At 39.6% G+C, this 20,481-nt stretch overlaps 1 protein-coding gene across 1 annotated transcript; it reads left to right on the top strand.

Moving 5' to 3' along the window:
- Positions 1-15,181: 15,181 nt before the first annotated feature.
- On the top strand, positions 15,182-16,796 carry LOC138344464 (uncharacterized). The gene is made up of 3 exons (XM_069294714.1): positions 15,182-15,448; positions 16,081-16,338; positions 16,503-16,796. The coding sequence occupies exons 1-3, from the start codon at positions 15,182-15,184 to the stop codon at positions 16,794-16,796; spliced, it is 819 nt and encodes a 272-aa protein (XP_069150815.1).
- The last annotated feature ends 3,685 nt before the right edge of the window (positions 16,797-20,481 follow it).

Genomic DNA, 20,481 nt, shown 5'->3' with positions numbered 1-20,481 from the left:
CCTCATTTTGTTCATTTAGCTCGTGACATGACATGACATTTGCCGGTCTGTAAATTATGTTACTGTAATCATAAACAGACAAAATTAGGAAAGTAAGGTATAACAAACAACTAAATAAATAAAGTTTAAACAAAGAGTCTTTAATTTAAAAACAATGCAAACTTTGGCCATGGCATGGGCTATGTTGCCTTTTTTTAACATCATAATGAAAATTTGAACAGTTAAGAAAATGCAAAAATGGTGGGTCTCGGGCCTCTCCTGAATACCATCGATTTTAATGTGCATGAAATGACGACTTTCTACCGAAGAATTTGAGGTATCAGGATCGGCGTGGAGGTCCAGCTCCGCAGCACCTCCCCTGGTTTAGCATCGCAAATACCAGCTAGCTCGACCTCCTGTTCAACAACAACATCGATTTCCTCGAAGAAGCCACAGATTCCTTCCCTAAGGTCTTCATGTTCGGCACACTCCCGGATTTGAAAGGATTGATACAGATGTCGGATCGGCTTAGCCAATGCTTGATCATTTTTCTTCTTCATCTTCATGTCATCATCTGTGAGGATGTACCCCAAACCATATCTGGATCCTTTAACGAGGACCAAAATAGGCTCAATAATTTCTTGGGAATCTGTTTCCAATCCAAAGCTGGCTCAAAACCATTTTGTAGCATCACAGTGGCTATCATCTTGTACATACAGGCATAGGGGTTTGTGGGGCCAAGTCTTCGCCGGTGGCATTTACAAGCTTCAACGTGTAAAAGTCTATACATCGAGATATCTCATCAATGATCAGCACCTTCCTGCCAAGGTGTCTCCCCTTGCCATGAATAACCAACTCTTCATTCTCCCACACGAGCTTCATCATCTGATAGAGAGTAAAGGGGACGACCCCAGCCATATGGATGAACATCCTTCCTCGAAGCAGGTTGTACGTGGTATCGATATCCAATACTTGAAATTGTGCGCCGAATTCTCCGGGGCCCATTTGATTGGTCGAATCCACTTCTCCCAACGTGTCTCTCTAAACACAATTAAAAGGCTCTCATGTTGACCTGGTTTTGCTCCAATTTCCCAAGGTTAAACTTTAGCTGCCTTAACGTCGAAAACGGTTATATATTTAGACCAGATCCATCATCTACTAAGACGTGGTTGACAACTTTTTCTCGTCATATCACAGTGATGTGCAGCACCTTGCTATGTGACCTCCCTTCAACAGGCAACTCATCGTCACAAAAGCTGAATTGGTGCCCTCAAATAACCTGATGAATCATGGTGGCCACGTTATCACTGCTTGTACCTACGGGTACGTACGTGTCATCGAGAGCTTTCATTAAGGCCTGCCTGTGGAATTGAGAGCTCATCAGCAGGGACCATACGAAGATCTGAGCCGGGTTTTTTTCCAAATGCTTAATTATGGAGTAATCTTTTGGTTGCGTTCTCCGCCAGAATTCCTCCGCTTCTCCTTCACTTATTGGCCTCTTAGCATGATCCTTCTTCTATCGTCAGAGAGAAAGCTCGTCAGGACTGTAACACCTTCAAGACCTCGTCATGCCTTGAGCAGCAGCAGTTTCAATAACAAACTTAGGCTTGACGAGAGTAATCATCTTTGTTCCGCACCAGTCTTCATCTATCTCGATCATATTGACATTACTGCCTCCATTATTCGGCAACGGGTTTGTGTTAAAATTTGGTACCGCCGGTTGGAGAGAGACTATCTCTTGATCAATCAGATCCTGAATTTTGTTCTTGAGGTTGATACAATCTTCAGTATTGTTCCCGATGTTGGTTGAATGATAAGCACATCTCTTATCGGCTTTGTAAAACTTTGAATTAACATCCACGGGTTTGGACCCCACAAGGTGGATGTATCCAGCCGCAGCCAGTCTATCATATAGTTTGATACGGCTTTTAGTGACTGCAGTAAAGTTTCATGAAGAGCTCTCTCACGTCTAGGTCGGGGAGGGTCATAATTTACTTGTTGAGGAGGTGGCACCGGTTGATAATTGGTGGTATTTGGACGGGGAGCTTCGCTTCTGGGATATGGATTTGTTAGGTAATTTGGCGATGGATCTTGGTAATTCAACGGAGGATTTTGGTACAGTGGATCTTGGACTTGTTAAATAGGAGGGGGTACTCGGTAGCTCAACTGTATGTTAGCGCAGTTGGGAGCAACACCCTGGTAGGGAGATGGAATTGGATAGGGTGGAGGATGATTTTCGTAAATGGGAGATGGACTTTGGTAATTGAGGGGCAGACTATGGTATACGGGAGCTTGGACGTTTGGATAAATGGAGGTAGCATTCTGATTATTCGGATGACTATATTGCATGTAACAAGATTGGTAGGATTTTGGGGAAGGCCGGGAACGACCTTGGGAATATTATGAGGTTCTGGGGTTTTTCCTTCCCCATATGAAATACCAACAACTTCTTCTCTTTTCTTTCTCAATAACCCTGAAGATCTAGGTGGTGCGGCTACACGGGCTATCTTTCTTGATTTTAAACCGTGTTCGATAGTCTCACCAATCTTGAGTATCTCGCAAAACTTTGCTCCAATGAGCAATATGATTCTATCATAATATTCTGGCTCTTGCACACACACGAACACTTCAACGATTTGTTTCTCGCTCATGAATGACCTTACCCGTGCCGCTTCTTTTCTCCACCTATAGGAGAACTCCTTATAGCTTTCGGTTGAATTTTTCTTCATCTTCTCCAAAGAGGATCGATCGAGAACAATTTCTACGTTTTAAGCAAATTGATCGATAAAATCTTTGGCCAATGCATTCCAGTTGGGTCATTGTCTGTTTTCATGCAAGGTAAACCATTAGAGAGCTTCTGCTCACAGGCTTTGGCTGAAAAGCCGCATCAACAAAGCTTTGTCTCTTCCAACTCCCACGAGCTGGTCATAGGATGCTCTCAAACGAGCCATACGGTTGCCCAATCCTCCGAAGGTGTCAAACTTTGGAATCTAAAACCCTTCTTGAAGGTCCAAAATTGGGTGGATACACAATTCCTCGTAACTAGGTCCGGCGACGTCGGGGATGCATTGTATCATCTTCATGGCCTTCTTGATCTCCTCTTTAGTATCGACCCTTACATCTTCTTTTGACCTCCATTCTTTTTCTTGTTCCTCGTAATGGTCCAACTCTAAACTGTGCACATCGTGCTCGGCAGGGAAGGGAACTTGGAAAGTGGCTCTCTTTGTCAGGGTGGACCTACATAGGGACTTTGAGCGTTCTGGGCAGTTTGGTAATTCTGTGGGTAGGCCTTAGGATTGGTGTTTTGATTTAAATGGTGATTAGGTTTTTGGGGATTGAAAGCATTTTTGTTTTGATTTTGGTTTTGATTATGATTTTGTGGCAGTGGAGCGGTTTGATGGTGAGTATTTTGAGTATGGGGTGGCATTTGAGGATTGTTTCTTTGAAGAGGATATGGAGTTTTGTAGGATGTAGAAGAATATTGGGGATTTTTGTTAGTTAGATCTATAACCGATGGATTCTGAATAGGTGTAGATGGCTGGTTCTGAGTTGGATCCATATTTGAGGAAGGGAAGTAGATTGGAGGCTTCCCATCGGCGGCGTTAGTAGCAAATCCTGGTGCAGGCAGATCCTATCTCCGTTGCATTTCCACCCTCATCTCTGCAATCTACTGCATCAGCTGCATAATCAACTCATTCAGTTCTTCTATGGTAGGTTGAGCCACCACAACAATAGTAAGACTCACTTCCTCATTATTATCCCCCATAACTGTCTTTCCTCTGTCTGAGCTTTGTCTAGGAAAAGAATATGCGGGACCTTTTGATCTGGTGAAATAAGGATGATCTGCCAGCTTTTGATCGACACAGATCAGTTTCAAAGTACCTGAGAAGGAAAATCACTCAAAAGCGTATTTGTCCGTACATATTCAGAGTACCAAATGCATGATATCACATAGAGATTAAGAGCCATAGTTTATGAAGTTTGTCAATTGGTCATTAAGTGCATTTTCCTCATCAAGACGAGTACAAAGGAAAATTCGCACCAAACTGGCAAGGTCCTTACATGGTTCGTAAATTATTATCTAGAGTTGTTGTGGTCATGTCGGAGATGGATGGAACTGTAAGGCCTAAACCGATTAACTCAAATGTCGTCAAGAGATACTACGTGTGAAGCTGCGGTTTGTATTTCTGTTATTTACTTGTAATCATTATGTTTTCTTGTATTCGTTTTGCATAAATTCTTATCCCTACTGTAATGAACTGCGTTTGACCTGAATTCTCGAGAATGAGATACGTAGGCGGCCTATGTCAGTTTCGATCTTGCATCCTTAAATTTTAGTATTTGCCGGAGGAAAATTTACAATCTGAGTAACAATGCACCAAGAGTTTTCAAATTATGTCTGTGTATGTTCTTACCTATGTATGTGAGCGCACCACATTCATGGCTAAGAGGTTACAAGCCTCTTTTCATATTGAAGTTTAAGGATATGTAGGCGGGTTCAATATTAGAACTCGGCTGTATTACAACATTCGCTCTTAAATCTTATTCTCAAGCATTTTGGTGCCTTCATAATTCGGTATTAGGATGACTTATGATTTTTTTTCAAAATTGTGAATTTAATCAAGCATATCGAACTACAAGTGACATGAGTTCTTGTGTAGTTTGAGATATGTAGGAAACCCGTATCTATGGTTCGACCATAATTTCTAAAATACATATCAAATCTTTTTGAAAAAATGAATTTTTGGTCGGTCAAAATTGGATTGGTCAATTTCATATTCCTCGAATTGCTGACACCACTTCTAGAAAAATGAGGGATAGTTGTTAACAACCAATTTTGGCTCTCTATGATAAATTAAATCACGAGCTTCTTAAGATTCCAAGCGATTTAAAATAATAGATATTTTGTTAAATTCAAATATACCTTTCAAAACATACATATGTAAGCATATTTTTAGGAATGTGTGAAAATCGTCTTAAAAATTTTATTTTTTGTTTGAATGTTTTACTAACTAGTTATGCAATAGTTCATTCTCAATTTTGGAACTAATTCTTTTAATTACGTCAATTATTTTGTCTCGTCGAAGTTAAGAGGCTTATGCGATAAATTCATAGTGATTTTTTTTATCTTTCATGTTTGTTTAGACCAACCAAATTTGTGATTTTTCTTCTATTATCAGCAGCCCACTCCTCTCAATTTCTTTTTCCCACCTTTCGAGCCCAATAATTCCAGCCTAAAATTTCCTCCATTTTCCGTCAGCCCGTGCAAACCTTAACATTCCCAGCCCAACTTTAAGTTATTTCTAGTCAGCCCAGCCCCTTTTTATTTTATATCTGACCCTTCTTTTACCTGTTCCCAGCCCAATACAAAAAACCCCAAATCAGCCCTTTTCTCCCGACCGACCCCACCGCCCAAGTTCTTCTTCCCTAGCAAATTGAAACCCAGGAGTTTCTGCAACTTCAATAAGTATGAAGTCCAATTTAACGCGTTTGACCTTTTCCCTCTTCCAAATCGCGTGTGGAAAGAAGGCAGCAACGGATACCTGCAATTTTGCTCTATCCATACGACCTCTGCAGCACACAATACACGCGGAATCGTTCTTGGTGTTGTACGATCAAGCCACGTCGCTTGCCCAGGATGAAAAGTCGATCTCGACCCTCTTCCTCCCCTCAAATCCGTTTGAATCGCCTAGAATCGAGGGAATATTCAATGTTTTTTTATAAGGTTTGGAATTTGAATTCCAAATGGGCGAAAGTTTTGGAATTTCCTCGTCTTTCCCTCCCATTGGGAAAAAACCCTAATTCTTGGCCTTTATATAGTCTCTTTTTCTTTCAAGCAAGAGATTTTTTTTGGGAGAAGCCTGAGAAACTTTTTAGAGGGTCTTGGTTTTGTTTTAGTTGGAAATTAGGAAAGACTTTTATTCTAGTCTAGAACTTAGAGAAGAAGTGATGAAAATACAGGAAGAAAGTTGTTTTGATCTTTAGTTGTTCTTTACATAACAAGAAAAAACAAATTGCTATCCAGACTTCCATTATTTCACTCGTGTTCAGTTTCTTGTGTGGAAGTCTGTTCTAGCTCGTCATTTTTGTTTCGCTGCCCCTCTAGAGGTAACCTTCTATTAATTTTGAGTTTATTTTTGTCGGTTGACCATGTATTTCCTTGTGATTACCTAATAAATTTGCCTGAGTGTGTTCCATCTAAATTATTACCTTTATTTTGTTTCTATGGAATGAGAAACACGCGGTTCTCTTTCAGGATAGTTCGATGACTCAGTTCGATCCCTCTTTTATTTTAATTTTCAGTTCGTGGCGTTTCTTCTTTGCTGTTTACTTGACTATATTGACATGATGTTATCTTCTCCTTTGTGTCAAAAATGATTTTAGTGCTTCTTTTATCAGTTGGACAGGTTTGAAAAGATTTATCCCATCATTCTTGAGTTTAGATTTGGTTTTACATCACTAACTCTGCCCCTAATTGGTTCAGTTCAGCATTATTGTGACTATCGTGTGACACGAATGATTTTTCCATCTTGTTCATTTGGTCTCATTTGAATTTATTTATGCTTTCAATATTCTATGGAGATTTTGTCTATGGTTTTGCCGTATTTCCTGTTAGTATTCCTGTTTTTTACCGCTACTATTATCGTAGTTTTTCCATTGCAAACCTCCGCATTTAAAAATTCTCACAAATGGAAGTGAATAAAAGTTGAGTGATTCTTTTTTTGAAAATAAAAAGGGAAAAAATAATAAAAATAAATGAATCATTCAAGTCTAGCAATGTAGCGAGTCTTTTTTGCTCCAATTTGGATCACTATTTATCAATATTTCTTACCAATATATATATTTATTTGATTCTAAAATGCATGAGTCGCGAACCGTTTTGTCTTTCTTAGAGTTACAAGTTCTAGATCGTTTATGCAAGGCATCAAATCTCAGGTCTTGTTGTTCACTGAAATAGTTTTTTTTTTCTAAATTATTAAGTGCTTAGCTTCTTTGTTAAGTTGGACTCGTAGGTCGATTTCTCAAGAATGACAAAGAATTGGACCTTCTTGATAATACAGTATTCACTTTCTAGTATAAAGTTTAATTCCCTAATAAATTTAATTCCTGTCTGCTCCTCGATGTGTCTATAGTGTTGCTCATATGGGGGTGATTTTGACCTAAGTATGGGTTTGTTCTTAAATCGTCCTCGTTTAAATGCTCTGTAAGTACTAAATTCGTTAGTGTCGGATTGTGATATTTATTATGAAGGAGTAGTACGTGAGATATATTATTGGTCGTCAGTAACATGATTTTTCTTTCAATACAATGAGTTACTCTAAGCCATACTCTGTTTTCTTAGCTCTTCATGCCGACGTAGTCGTGTTTTATTCTAGTCGATATATTTTGCCTATTTCATGAGCGTTTCGATTATCTTAATGCTTGTTAACTCGTTTGGATCGAGTTGGGACTTTATATCATTTGATTATTAGTCGAAAATGCTGATTAAATTGGCCTATGGATTAAATATAAACATGACTATTTCCATGTTTTACCTTCCAATTCTCAAAGGTTTCTAGAATTGTATGTTAAAAGTTGTTTAGAATTTTTTTTGCCTCGTGTCTTAGTCATACTAATTTAAAATTTCATCATTAAGATTGTCTGGAGTATGAGCATACTGACATTAAACATAATGTACATAATTTTTTTTATCATATATCTTGTTTCGATTGTAAGGTTAAACATAATAGTCTGGTAGCTTGTTATATGAGTTTAGGTTTTGGTCCGATATTAATTTATTCCTCCCTGTCTATCTTAAATTCAATCAATGCCTATCTCAATTAGGGATAAGTGATCACTGTATGACGATGGGAACTATAAATAATCGCTTATTTGTCAATGTATTTTTGTTATTTTCCCTCGGGCGGAATAATAGATTTTTCTTATTGTTGTCTCCTCGTAGTTTATTGCCATTTGAGTTTGCTAAATTTTTGTGTGAAGATACGAGTTTGTTTCATCATCAAATATAGTATTTTCAGCGACTTAACTAGGTTCTTATAATTTTTATTTTATTTTTTGCATGTGAAATTTATCCGAGTTCACTATGAACTCTAACCTTCCCTTCGCATCTCGGAGATCCATAAAGGCTCTAATTCCTACATCGATTCAACTTATAAAAACCGATGAACAGATTTCCAGAGTTGAAGAATCCAAAGCATGTCAAGAAGTCGGGAGATTTAAAGAAGTTTGGCAAAAAGAGGCCTAATTTATTTAATTTCTTTTCCTTATCGCGTTGTATTTGGGCATAAGCCCTTTGCATTTTTTTTTTCATTTTTCTGTATTTATTTAATATTTTATTAGTGTAGGATAGGTACGAAAGAAAGTCAAACGGGTTAAAACCCCAAAACAGGTGGGTCTACATTTCGGTGAAGGTAGACAGAATCAAAATTTGGATCCAAATCACTTTCCCTCTCTATCCGTTTAGGTGCTTTTATACTTATCTATTTTATTCATCATTACTTTATGTATCGAAAACTCCAAATTCCCTTCAGACGCCTTAAATGCTTTATCGGCTTAATCCAATAAATTTTGCAAATAATTCACTTAGATATTAAGTTAGTAATTTAACTCTTTACTATTCCAAATATTTTTCAAGCCAAATATAATTTTTTTGCCAACTACGTTAGTTGCTGGAAAATTGTACGTTAACGGAATGTCTTAGGTGCTTTAAAACCTTCTTAAGACATTAATATGAATCCCCGAACTCCCTAAAAGGTTTTCAATCGAGTTCTCTCTGTTTAATCTTTTGAAAAATTAAGTTTTCTTAATTTTCCTCAAAAATTAAGTGGCTACTCTAAAAGTCGAAAAAACCCTCAAAAATAAATGTGTTTCTTCTTTTCGATAAAACAGAAATGGCGAATTCTTCTGGGGAATTTGGAGAGGATTCTAACCTTAAACCTAAGATTATCTGGATATGTGTATGTTTGTTTATCTGTTTATTACTTTATTAAAGAGTTTCATTCATGGCATGACATCTTCCGTCAAACGAGAATTATTTTTATTCCCACTAACGGACGATTATGAGGGTTCGCAGTCCTTCATCAACCAAAAGTTTTCTCGGGGCACCCTGACGAGTGTAGTTGGTTACTTGATAGTCAACGATTGTTAACTGTCTCATCCCAACTAGTCCGTTTGGGTTACCTTTCCACATTAAATACAACCCACTCTTAGTTAAACTAAGATAGAGCGAAACTCAATCCCAAACATAGCGCATTGTCCTAAGACGACCCAACACCCAAGGAGTGTTGGGCCCATTAGAAAGACTGCCTAGAGTCCAAAGAGCCCACGACTCGATAGGACGATCATATTTGTGTGATAAATCAGAAGGATGTATTGTGTGTTTAAATGTTTGTTGTGTCGTGGGTAATGACAATTAACTTGTTGTATGTTTTGTAGATGTCGAGTCAATTCCTCCATTTCAACATGGTCACCAAGACACCCGACATTCTTTGCGTAAGGTGGGATCACCTCAAAGATTGTCAAAAGAGAGAAATCTCGATTCACTTGGGTCACTTACCTTCGATAATAGACTTTAAGGTTTGGACCACGTTTATCAAAGTTATCACTTGATTCAGGGACAATAAGAAAATGGTTTTTTAATTTGGAGATATCAAAATAATGGCCACGCTAGAGGAAATATAGGATTGGCTAGACTCTATCGTGACATGTGGCAAAAGGAAAAAATTTCCAAATCATCACATACTTCTTCAACACAGGCCAACTAGAAAAGAATTGAATAATATATTGTTACTGGTAAACGCGAACTTTTTGGATGCCCACGATATATCCCTAATGAGATTTTTGGAGAGATGACGGCATGATAACTAGTTCATACTGTTTTCGAATGAATTCTACGATCACAGCATGTGGAGGCAAACTCAGACTATCGCTTTCTCTGTGTGCCCGTAAGGAACTATGATGTTCCCTAAGTATGAAGGATAGGAAATTGACACCCGGGTCGTGATGGTAGTGGACAACATGTTTAGAGGAATTGGTAGAAAACAAAAACAAAAGAAGTACTGTAGCTTCGCCCTAATTATTTTGGCCGACATTTATCGATCTTTAAGTCTGTGTAAAAATGAGTTCCCGTTTTTCAATGGTTTCAATATTCTACTTCAATGGTGGTTGATTATACATCTCTGTAAGAAGGATGAAGCCCGACCACAGGAGTTGGCCAAACCGAGCCAGATGAGTCCTCTTGATAATTTTGAATTCTATTTAAGTGTCCACAGATTTCAAATTCATACAACTAGGGATGCGTGGGAGAGGGTATTTTATGATTTGAAAGAAGGAGATATACAATGGATGTTACCGAACTTCAAGTCCTGGAGGATAGCGGCACAAGTGTCCAAGCTTCCATTTTTAGTCCTTCATGGCATTAGAGGATTGCAGCCCTACAACCCGACAAGAGTGATGCGACAATATTGTAGAACACAAGTCATACCCGTCAAAGGGGATGCTAGCTCGTTTGTTCTCGATTACGACAAGAACGGCAAAATACCTTTCGCTAAGATCATCCTCCAGGAATGGTCAAGACGTGTCAACATGAAGTGTGATATGGCCAAGAATAAATATAAAGTTTGGTATGTCGACGAATACAAGACATGGTTGTAGAATGATCTGCATGGTGTAGTGAATCCGATACCAAGCACAGGTCGAGAAATTGAAGACGCACAGACAAGGCTTCAGATCCATGCATAACACATTCAGCAGGAATAGGACTGAAGGGAGCAAGAATTTCAGAAGAGAGCAAGAATTTCAACAAAAGGAGCGAGATGACAAATTTCGAGAGTTAGAAAGAGAGAGGGTTTTAGTTGTGATGTCACAAGAGCTAGACGACACCAGAGCTTGTCTGATGCATTTGTACACAAACCTGGACGATCAAATGAACAATTTACGAGTCGTGCCAACATCTTCCAAATCTGTGTTCGCTGACCCGTACGTGTTCACCAACAAGTGCATCATCCACGAAGAAGTAGAGAAGGCCAGAAGAGGAGCCGAGCCATCAACCTTTTAACTCCCCTGTGTGAAATTGTTTCTATTTGTATTTTGCATCACATCCCCCTCCTTAAATGTACCCCGTTTGATTTAAAATTATGTAATGAATGCTATGATATTTAGTGAAGTTTATTTTGGGGATACAACTATTTGTTTAAATGACGCAATACATCCTCCATATCGATAGGCGTACCCTTGTTTTAAAAGGGTCGCATGCATGATTAGGACACGATATATGTGTGTTTAACTGCTTACGTCTAATGTTGTGAGGATGTCGTAAACTCACTCCTACCCAGAAATGTCAAAAGAATATATAGAAGCCACTATTACAAAATGTCCGACCAAAGTTTTCAAGTCTTAAGTTTCTCACTGAAAAGACCTCCTCCTATAACACAAATCCTAAAACAATGTTCTACCATCTCAGGAAAGGCAAATTATTGCTATGGACAAGGGCAAGAACGTCCAGATGGAACTCTCTATAAAAGAACTATGGAGAAAGATCGAATGGATCACTCGGGAAATTTGAGAAGCCAAGGAAGAAGGGATCAGAGTAGATATGGTCACCGCAATTTATAAAGTTGCAGCTGTGACGTTGGATAAGGATCTGACATCACAGATGAAAAGAAAGAAAGATGTTTACATGGAGATTGAGGGCTTGAGAAAGAAGTTAGACACGCTTTGGTTTAAAGTGCAAGAAATAGAAGCGAGAGAGGCGAGGATAGATTCGGAGACCGCCGCTCTGATAACTAAAAGTGTGTTACTTGACAAGGAACTAACAGTCCATAGCAACCTGATGTATGGAAAATACCCCGCATATGAGCAAGGAGCAGCCAATAGTGGTCCCGATAATGCTCACCCTAAAGTTACTAAGGAGGATGACGGCGAGTAAATCGTCTAGAAGCCTTCATTCCTAGGTCGTTTGAAAGGAAGAAAATAATGCTGCAACAAGACGAGAAATGACTAACGGGTCATAGCATTTCATCTTATAAAAGCTCTGATGTTGCCTTTCAATTTCCTTGTTATTGTAATGAACGAATGAATGAAAATGTTTTATCTTGTACTAGAATTACGTTGGGCCTCAATTCAAATTGTGAGATACGTAGGCAACCTTCCTAGACCCGACCCCTATCTTATAAAATTTTCATTTCCCCTCCATGTTACTAGAAGATACGAAGACCGGATCAACAAATGTCATAGAGCAGCTGCAAGAAGATCGTAGCTCAAAATGATTTATCCTTCCTGTGACAAGCGTCAAAACTAAAACAAACAAATTCCTGTTTGTTAAAAAAAGTGTTTCCGTCCTCATTTGTGGGTTAAAGATATTCTCAAACAAAGCAACTGTTGTGTGCTTATTTTCTCTCTATGTGATATCATGCATTTGGTTGAATATGCACTGGCAAATCCGCCTTTGAGTTGTTTTCCTTCTCAGGTACTTTGAAACTGATCTGTGTCGATAAAAAGCTAGTAGATCATCCTTATTTCACCAGATCAAAAGGTCCTGCATATTCCTTTCCTAAACAAAGCTCAGACAGAGGAAAGGCAGTTATGGGGGATAATAATGAAAAAATGAGTCATACTGATGTTGTGGTGGCTCAACCCACCGTAGTAGAACAGAATGAATTGATTATGCAGCTGATGCACTACATTGCAGAGATGAGGGTAGAAATGCAACGGAGACAGGATCTCCTTCCACCAGGATTTGCTACTAACGCCGCCGATTGGAAGCCTCCAATCTACTTCACTTCCTCAAATATGGATCTAACTCAAATACAGCCATCTACAACTATTCAAAATCCATCGGTCATAGATCTGACTACCCAAAATCCGCAATATGCTTCTGCATCCTACCAAACACCATATCCTCTTCAAAGCAACAATCCTCAAATGCCACCCCATCCTCAAAATACTCACCATCAAACCACTCCACAGCCACAAATTCAAAATTAAAACCAAAACCAAAACCAAAATGCTTTCAATCCCCAAACACCTCATCACCATTTAAATCAAAACACCAATCCTCAGTCCTACCCACAAAATTACCAAACCGCCCAGAATGCTCAAAGTCCCTCTGTAGCTCCACCTTTGCCAAAGAGATCCACTTTCAAAGTTCCCATCCCTGCCGAGAACGATGTGCACGGTTCTGAGTTGTACTATTACGAGGAACAAGAAAAATAATTGAGGGAAAATGAAAATGTAAGGGTCGATATAAAAGAGGATATCAAGAAACCCATGAAGGAGATACAATGCATCCTTGACGTTGCCGGACTTAGTTACGAGGAATTGTGTATCCATCAAAATTTGGACCTTCTAGATGGGTTCAAAATTTTGAAGTTTGACACCTTCGGAGGAGTGGGCAACCATATGGCTCATTTTAGATCCTACTGTTACCAGCTCGTGGGAGTTTGGAGAGACGAAGCTTTGTTGTTGCGGCTTTTCAGCCGAAGCCTGTGTGGAGAAGCTCTAGAATGGTTTACCTCGTATGAAACCAAACAATGGCCCATCTGGAATGCATTGGCCAAAGATTGTATCGATTGATTTTGTTACAACGTAGAAATTATTCCCGATCGATACTCTTTAGAGAAGATGAAGCAAAATGTAACCGAAAGTTATAGGGAGTTCGCCTATAGGTGGAGAAAATAAGAGGCAGGGGTAAGGACACCCATGATCGAAAAACCAATTTTTGAAGTGTTCGTGCGTGTGCAAGAGCAAGAATATTATAACAGAATCATATTGCTCGTTGGAGCAAAGTTTGCCAAGATAGTCATGATTAGTGAGACTATCGAAGTTGGTTTAAAATCAGGGAAGATAGCCTATGTAGCCGCACCACCTGGATCTTGAGGGTTATTGAGAAAGAAAAGAGAAGAAGTTGCTGAAATTTCATATGGGTGAAGGAAACCCCCCAGAAGCTCATCATATTCCCAAGGTCATTCCCGGCCTTCCCCAAAACCCTACCAATCTTGTTACACACAATCTAGTCATCCCAATACTGAGAATTCTACCTCCATTTATCCAAACGTCCAAGGTCCTGCATACCAAAGTCCGCCCCTCAATTACCAAAGTCCATCTCCCATTTACCCAAATCATCCTCCACCCTATCCAATTCCATCCCCTTGCCAGGGTAATGCTCCTAACGGCACTAACATACAGTCGAGCTTTCGAGTACCCCCTCCTGTTCATCAAGACCAAGCTCCACTGTACAAAAATACTCCTCTGAATACCAAGATCCATCGCCAAATTACCAAGCAAATCCATATCTCATAAACCAAGCTCCCTGTCCAAATACAAGAAACTATCAACCGAAAAGGAAATTATGACCCTCCCCGACCCAGATGTGAGAAGAGGTCTTCAAGGAACTTTACTGCACTCGCTGAAAGACGTACCAAACTTTATGAGAGACTGGATGTGACTGGATACATCCACCCTGTGGGGCCCAAATCTGTGGATATCAATTAAAGTTCTACAAACCTGATCAGAGATGTGCTTATCATTCCAACAGCGTCGGTAATGATACTTAAAATTGTAATAACCTCAAGCACAAAATTCAGGATCTGATTGATCAGGAGATAGTCTCTCTCCAACCACCAAATGTCAACTTAAACCTGTTGCCGAATCATGGAGGCAACAATGTCGGTATGATCGAGACAGATGAAGATTGGTGTGGAACGAAGATGATTTCTCCCATCATTCACGATGATTTGGAAAGGGTTGTCTCTTCTTTAAGCATCAAAGAGAAGAGAGAGTTTGTTATTTTGAAACCTTCAAAGGTTGTTGCCTTGGTGGCATCAGAAACTCTCGTCAAGCCTAAGGTTGTTATTGAAACTGTTGCTGCTCCAGGAATGATGAGGTCTGGAAGGTGTTACACTCCTAACGATCTTGCTCTCTGAGGATAGAAGAAGGATTAGGCTAAGAGGCCAATAAGCGTAGGAGAAGCGGACGAATTCTGAAGGAGAATGCAACCAAAAGATTACTCCATAGTTAAGCATTTGGAAAAGACCCCGGCTCAAATCTCAGTATGGGCCCTGCTGATGAGTTCTCATTTCCACAGTAAGGCCTTAGTGAAAGGTCTCGATGACACGTACGTACCCACAGATACAAGCAGTGATAATGTGGCCACCATGATTCATCAAGTTATTCGAGTGCACCGAATCAGCTTTTGTACGATGAGATGCCTATTGAAGGGAGGTCACATAACAAGGCAATGTACATCACTGTGATATGCCTAGAAAAAGTTGTCAACCACGTCTTAGTAGATGATGGATCTGGTCTGAATATCTTCCCATTGTCGACGTTGAGGCAGATAAAGTTTGACCTTGGAAAACTAGAGCAAAACCAGGTCAACGTGAGAGCCTTTGATGGGGTTTTGAGAGACACGTTGGCTTTAGTGAATTTGACCATTCAAATGGCCCCCGAAGAATTCGGCATGCAATTTCAAGTATTGGATATTGATACCACTTACAACCTGCTCCTAGAAAGTCCATTCATCCATATGGCTTGGGTCGATCATTGATGAGATATCTCGAGGTATAGACTTTTACACGATGAAGCTGGTAAATGCCACCGGCGAAGACTTGGCATTAGAGACCCTATGCCTGCGTGTACAAGATGATCCCCACAGATGATGACATGAAGATGAAGAATAAAAATGATCAATATTGGCTATACCGATCCCACATCTGTATAATTCCTTTCAAATCCGGGTGTGTGCCGAACATGAAGACCTTAGGGAGGGAATATGTGACCTCTTCGAGGAAATCGATATAGTTGTTGAGGAGGAGGTTGAGCTAGCTTGTATTCGCGATGCTGAACCAGGGAGGTGCTGCGGAACTGGACCTCCACGCCGATCCTGATACCCCAAACTCTTCGGTAGAAAGGCGTCATTTCATGCACATTAAAATTGATGGTAGTCCGAAGAGGCCCGAGACCCACCATTTTTACATTTTCTTAACTGCTCAAATTTTTGAATTTTCATTATGATGTTCAAAAAAGGCAATATGGACCATGCCATGGCCAAAGTTTGTATTGTTTTTATATTAAAGCCTCTTTGTTTTAACTTTATTTATTTAGTTGTTGGTTATACTTACTTTCCTAATTGTGTCTGTTTATGATTACAGTAACATAAGTTACAGACCTGCCAATGTCATCTCATGTCACGAGCTAAATGAACAAAATGAGGCAGGTGATGACAAGGTTGACGATTATGACGAAGAAAGTGAGGAACCAAATTATGTTGCCGAGGAATTTCGGCAGTTGGAGAATCAGCAAAAACCAAATCTAGAGGAAACGGAAACGGTGAATTTGGGAGATTCAGAATGTGTTAAAGAGGTTAAGATCAGTATCCACCTAAATAAAGCTCAGAAATAAGGCCTAATTCATTTGATTGATGAATATACGTATGCGTTCATTTGGGAAGTCGGTGACATGCAAGGGTTGAGTACCGACGTCGTATCTCATACGCTGCCGATTAACCGGGGTTCAATCCGGTGAAGCAAAAAGCTCAAAAATTCAAGACGGAACTGAGTTTGAAGATTAAGGAAGACATTACCAAGAAAATAGAGTCCCGATTGGTGGAAGTGACAGAATATCCAACTTGGCTGGCCAATGTTGTTCCGGTTGCCAAGAAAGACAGGAAAATCAGGATTTTTGTTAACTATAGATATCTCAACAAAGCTAGCCCGAAGGATAATTTGCCATTGTCGAATATTCATATTTTGATTGACAACTATGGTAGGCATGAGATACACCTGTTTGAGACTGTTACACAGGCTATCACCAAATTCTGAAGGATGAGGAAGACGCAGAAAAGACGATTTTCATTACACCGTGGGGTGTATATAATTACAGGGTTATGTCTTTTGGCCTCAAGAATGTGGGTGCCACCTACATGAAAGATATGACGATAATTTTTCACGACATGATCCATAAGAAGATTGAAGTGTACATGGATGATGTCATAATCAAGTCCCGCGAAAGTTCGGACCATTTGACACATCTAAAGAAATTCTTTATCTTCTGCGTCGATACAACATGAAGTTGAATCCCGCCAAATGCTCTTTTGGAGTTCCATCCGGGAAGTTGTTGGGATTTATAGTCAGCAGGAGGGGTATTGAGCTCGACCATTCTAAGATTAAAGCAATTCAAGAGCTACATCCAAAGACGATAAAAGAGGTGTTGAGTTTCTTCGAAAGGTTAAACTACATCAATCGATTTATAGCTCAATCAACCGTGGTGTGTGAGCCTATTTTCACGCAGCTGAAGAAAAACGCCCCGACAAAGTGGACCAAAAGAGTGTTAGACTGCTTTTGACTCTATCAAGAACTATTTGTCAAACCCACCGGTATTGGTTCCTCCGCGAGAAGGGAGTCCTTTGTTGCCGTACTTGTCTGTCTCAGATAGCACATTCGGATGCGTACTTGGTCAACACAATGAGACAGGAAAGAAGAAAAAGGCTATCTATTATATAAGCGAGACGTTTACTCCATACGAGTATCGTTACACTTTGTTGGAGAGAACGTGTTGTGCTTTGACGTAGCTTGCCCAGAAGTTGAGTGAGTGGCAAATGTTGTTGAGTGAGTTTTACATTGTTATCTAAGTGGAAAATGTTGTTGAGTGAGTTTTACATTGCGTATGTGACTTAGAACGTGATAAAGGCACAGGATTTGGCTGATCATCTTGCAGAAAATCTTGTTGATGAAGAGTATGAACCGCTTAAGACTTATTTTCAGGATGAAGAAGTGTCATTTATGGGTGAGGATATTTCTGAAGAGTATCCAGGTTGGAGATTATTCTTTGATGGAGCGATGAATCATCAAGGTAAAGGTATTGGAGCAGTCTTAGTGTCAGAATCCGTTCATCACTATCCCATGGCGGCTAAGCTTCGATTTAATTGAACGAACAACATGGCTGAATACGAAGCTTTTGTTTTTAGTTTGAAAATTGCCATCGACATGAATTCCTATGAGTTATTAGTTATTTGAGACGTAAATCTTTTGATTCATAAAGTCCAAGGAGAATGGCTGTGAAGAACCCAAAGATTATACCTTACGTACAATATGTGCAAGAGTTGAGCAAAAGATTTCGTAAGATCGAGTTCAGACATACTCCTAGAATACAGAATGAATTGGCCGATGCTCTTGCCACCATCTCTTCGATGATTAAAAATCCATACACTGATTATATTGTTCCTCGGGATACAGAGTTGAAAGGACATCAACAGAACCAGACGGTTTGCCTTGGTATTTTGATATAAAAAAAGTCTTAGGAATCTGGAACTTATCCTGAAGATACTACGGCCAACCAAAAGAAGTCAATACACCGTGTGGCTCTCAATTTCTTTCTAAGTGGAGAAGTATTTTATAGAAGGACTCCAGATTTGGGTCTTCTAAGAGGAATTGATGTTATTGAAGCTGTGAAGCTTATTGAACAAATATATGCTGGAGTTTGTGGTACGCATATGAACGGGTTCACTTTGGCAAGAAAGATCCTACGTGCCGGGCATTTCAGGATGACTATGGAGAATGATTGTTGCAAATTTGTCCAAAAGTGCCAAAAATGTAAAGTGCACGGTGATTTGATCAGAGTGCCACCTCACAAACTTATTCTATGTGTTCACCTTGGCCATTCATAGCTTGGGGAATGGATGTCATAAGTTCGATAGAGCCAGCCGTATCTAATGGACACAAATTCATTTTGGCCGCCATTGATTATTTCACTAAGTGGGTGGAAGCATCTTCTTACAAGTCAGTAACCAAGAAAGTGGTGGCTGATTTTGTTTGCAACAATCTGATATGTAGATTTAGGGTTCCAGAATCTATCATTACTAATAATGGTTCAAATATCAACAGTGACTTGATGAGAGAGATACGTGAGCAATTTCAGATTACTCATCAAAATTCAACTGCTTATCGTCCCCAAATGAATGGAGCTGTAGAGGCTGCCAATAAGAATATCAAAAGGATTTTGAGGAAAATGATTGACAAGTATCGAGGTTGGCAAGAGATATTACCATAGCTTTATTGGGATACCGCATGACTGTCAGAACATCGATAGGTACTACGCCTTACTTACTAGTATATGGAACAAAGGCAGTCATACCTGCTGAAGTTCCGATACCGTCATTGAGAATCATCTAGGAAGATGAGTTGAGTAATGCTGAATGGATGAGCAAGCGGATTGATCAATTAATTTTGATTGATGAGAAGAGAATGGTTGCCGTCTGTCATGGTCAGTTGTATTGGCAGAGAAGGGTTTGTGTCTTTCACAAGAGAGTAAGAGCCATAGTTTATGAAGTTTGTCAATTGGTCATTAAGTGCATTTTCCTCATCAAGACGAGTACACACGAAAATTCGCACCAAACTGGCAAGGTCCTTACATGGTTCGTAAATTATTATCTAGAGTTGCTGTGGTCATGTCAGAGATGGATGGAACTGTAAGGCCGATACCGATCAACTCAGATGTCGTCAAGAGATACTACGTGTGAATCTACGATTTGTATTTCTGTTATTTAATTGTAATCATTATGTTTTCTTGTAGTCGTTTTCCATAAATTCTTATCCCTCCTGTAATGAACTGTGTCTGACCTGAATTCTCGAGAATGAGATACGTAGGTGGCCTATGTCAGTTTCGATCTTGCATCCTAAATTTTAGTATTTGCCGGAGGCAAATTTCCAATCTGAGTGACAATGCACCAAGAGTTTTGAAATTATGTCTGTGTAAGTTCTTACCTATGTATATGAGCGCACCACATTCATGGCTAAGAGGTTACAAGCCTCCTTTCATACTCCGTAGTTCTTCTTCAGTGAGTTCCATCTGGACGTTCATGCCCTTGTCCATAGCAATAATTTGCCTTTCCTGAGACGGTAGAACAGTGTTGTAGGATTTGTGTTATAGGAGGAGGTCCTTTGAGTGAGAAACTTAAGACTTGAAAACTTTGGTCGAACATTTTGTAATAGTGGCTTCTATATATTCTGTGGAAATTTCTAGGTAGGAGTTAGTTTATGATATCCTCATTTATAGCAACATTACACATAAGCAATTAAACACACATATATCGTGTCCTAATCATACATGTGACCCTTTTAAGACAAGGGTAGGTCTAGCGATCTGAAGGATGTATTGCGTCATTTAAACAAATAGTTGTATCCCCAAAATAAGCTTCACTAAATATCATAGCATTTTAAATCAAACGGGGTACATATAAGGAGAGGGGGATGTGATGCAACATACAGATAGAAACAATCCCACGCAGGGGAGTTAAAAGTTTGATGGCTCGGCTCCTCTTATGGCCTTCTCTACTTCTTCACGGATGATGCCCTTGCTGGTGAACATTTACGGCTTAGCGAACATAGCTTTGGAAGATGTTGGCACGGTTCGTAAATTGTTCATCTGATTGTCTAGGGTCGTGTCCATACGTATCTGACAAGCCCTTGTGTTTGCTAGCTCTTGTGACGTCACAGCTAAAACCCTCTC

This window comes from Solanum lycopersicum, chromosome 1, assembly GCF_036512215.1.
Source record: "Solanum lycopersicum chromosome 1, SLM_r2.1".
Classification (NCBI taxonomy): Eukaryota; Viridiplantae; Streptophyta; class Magnoliopsida; order Solanales; family Solanaceae; genus Solanum; species Solanum lycopersicum.
This window is presented reverse-complemented; position numbering and strand designations above follow the sequence as displayed.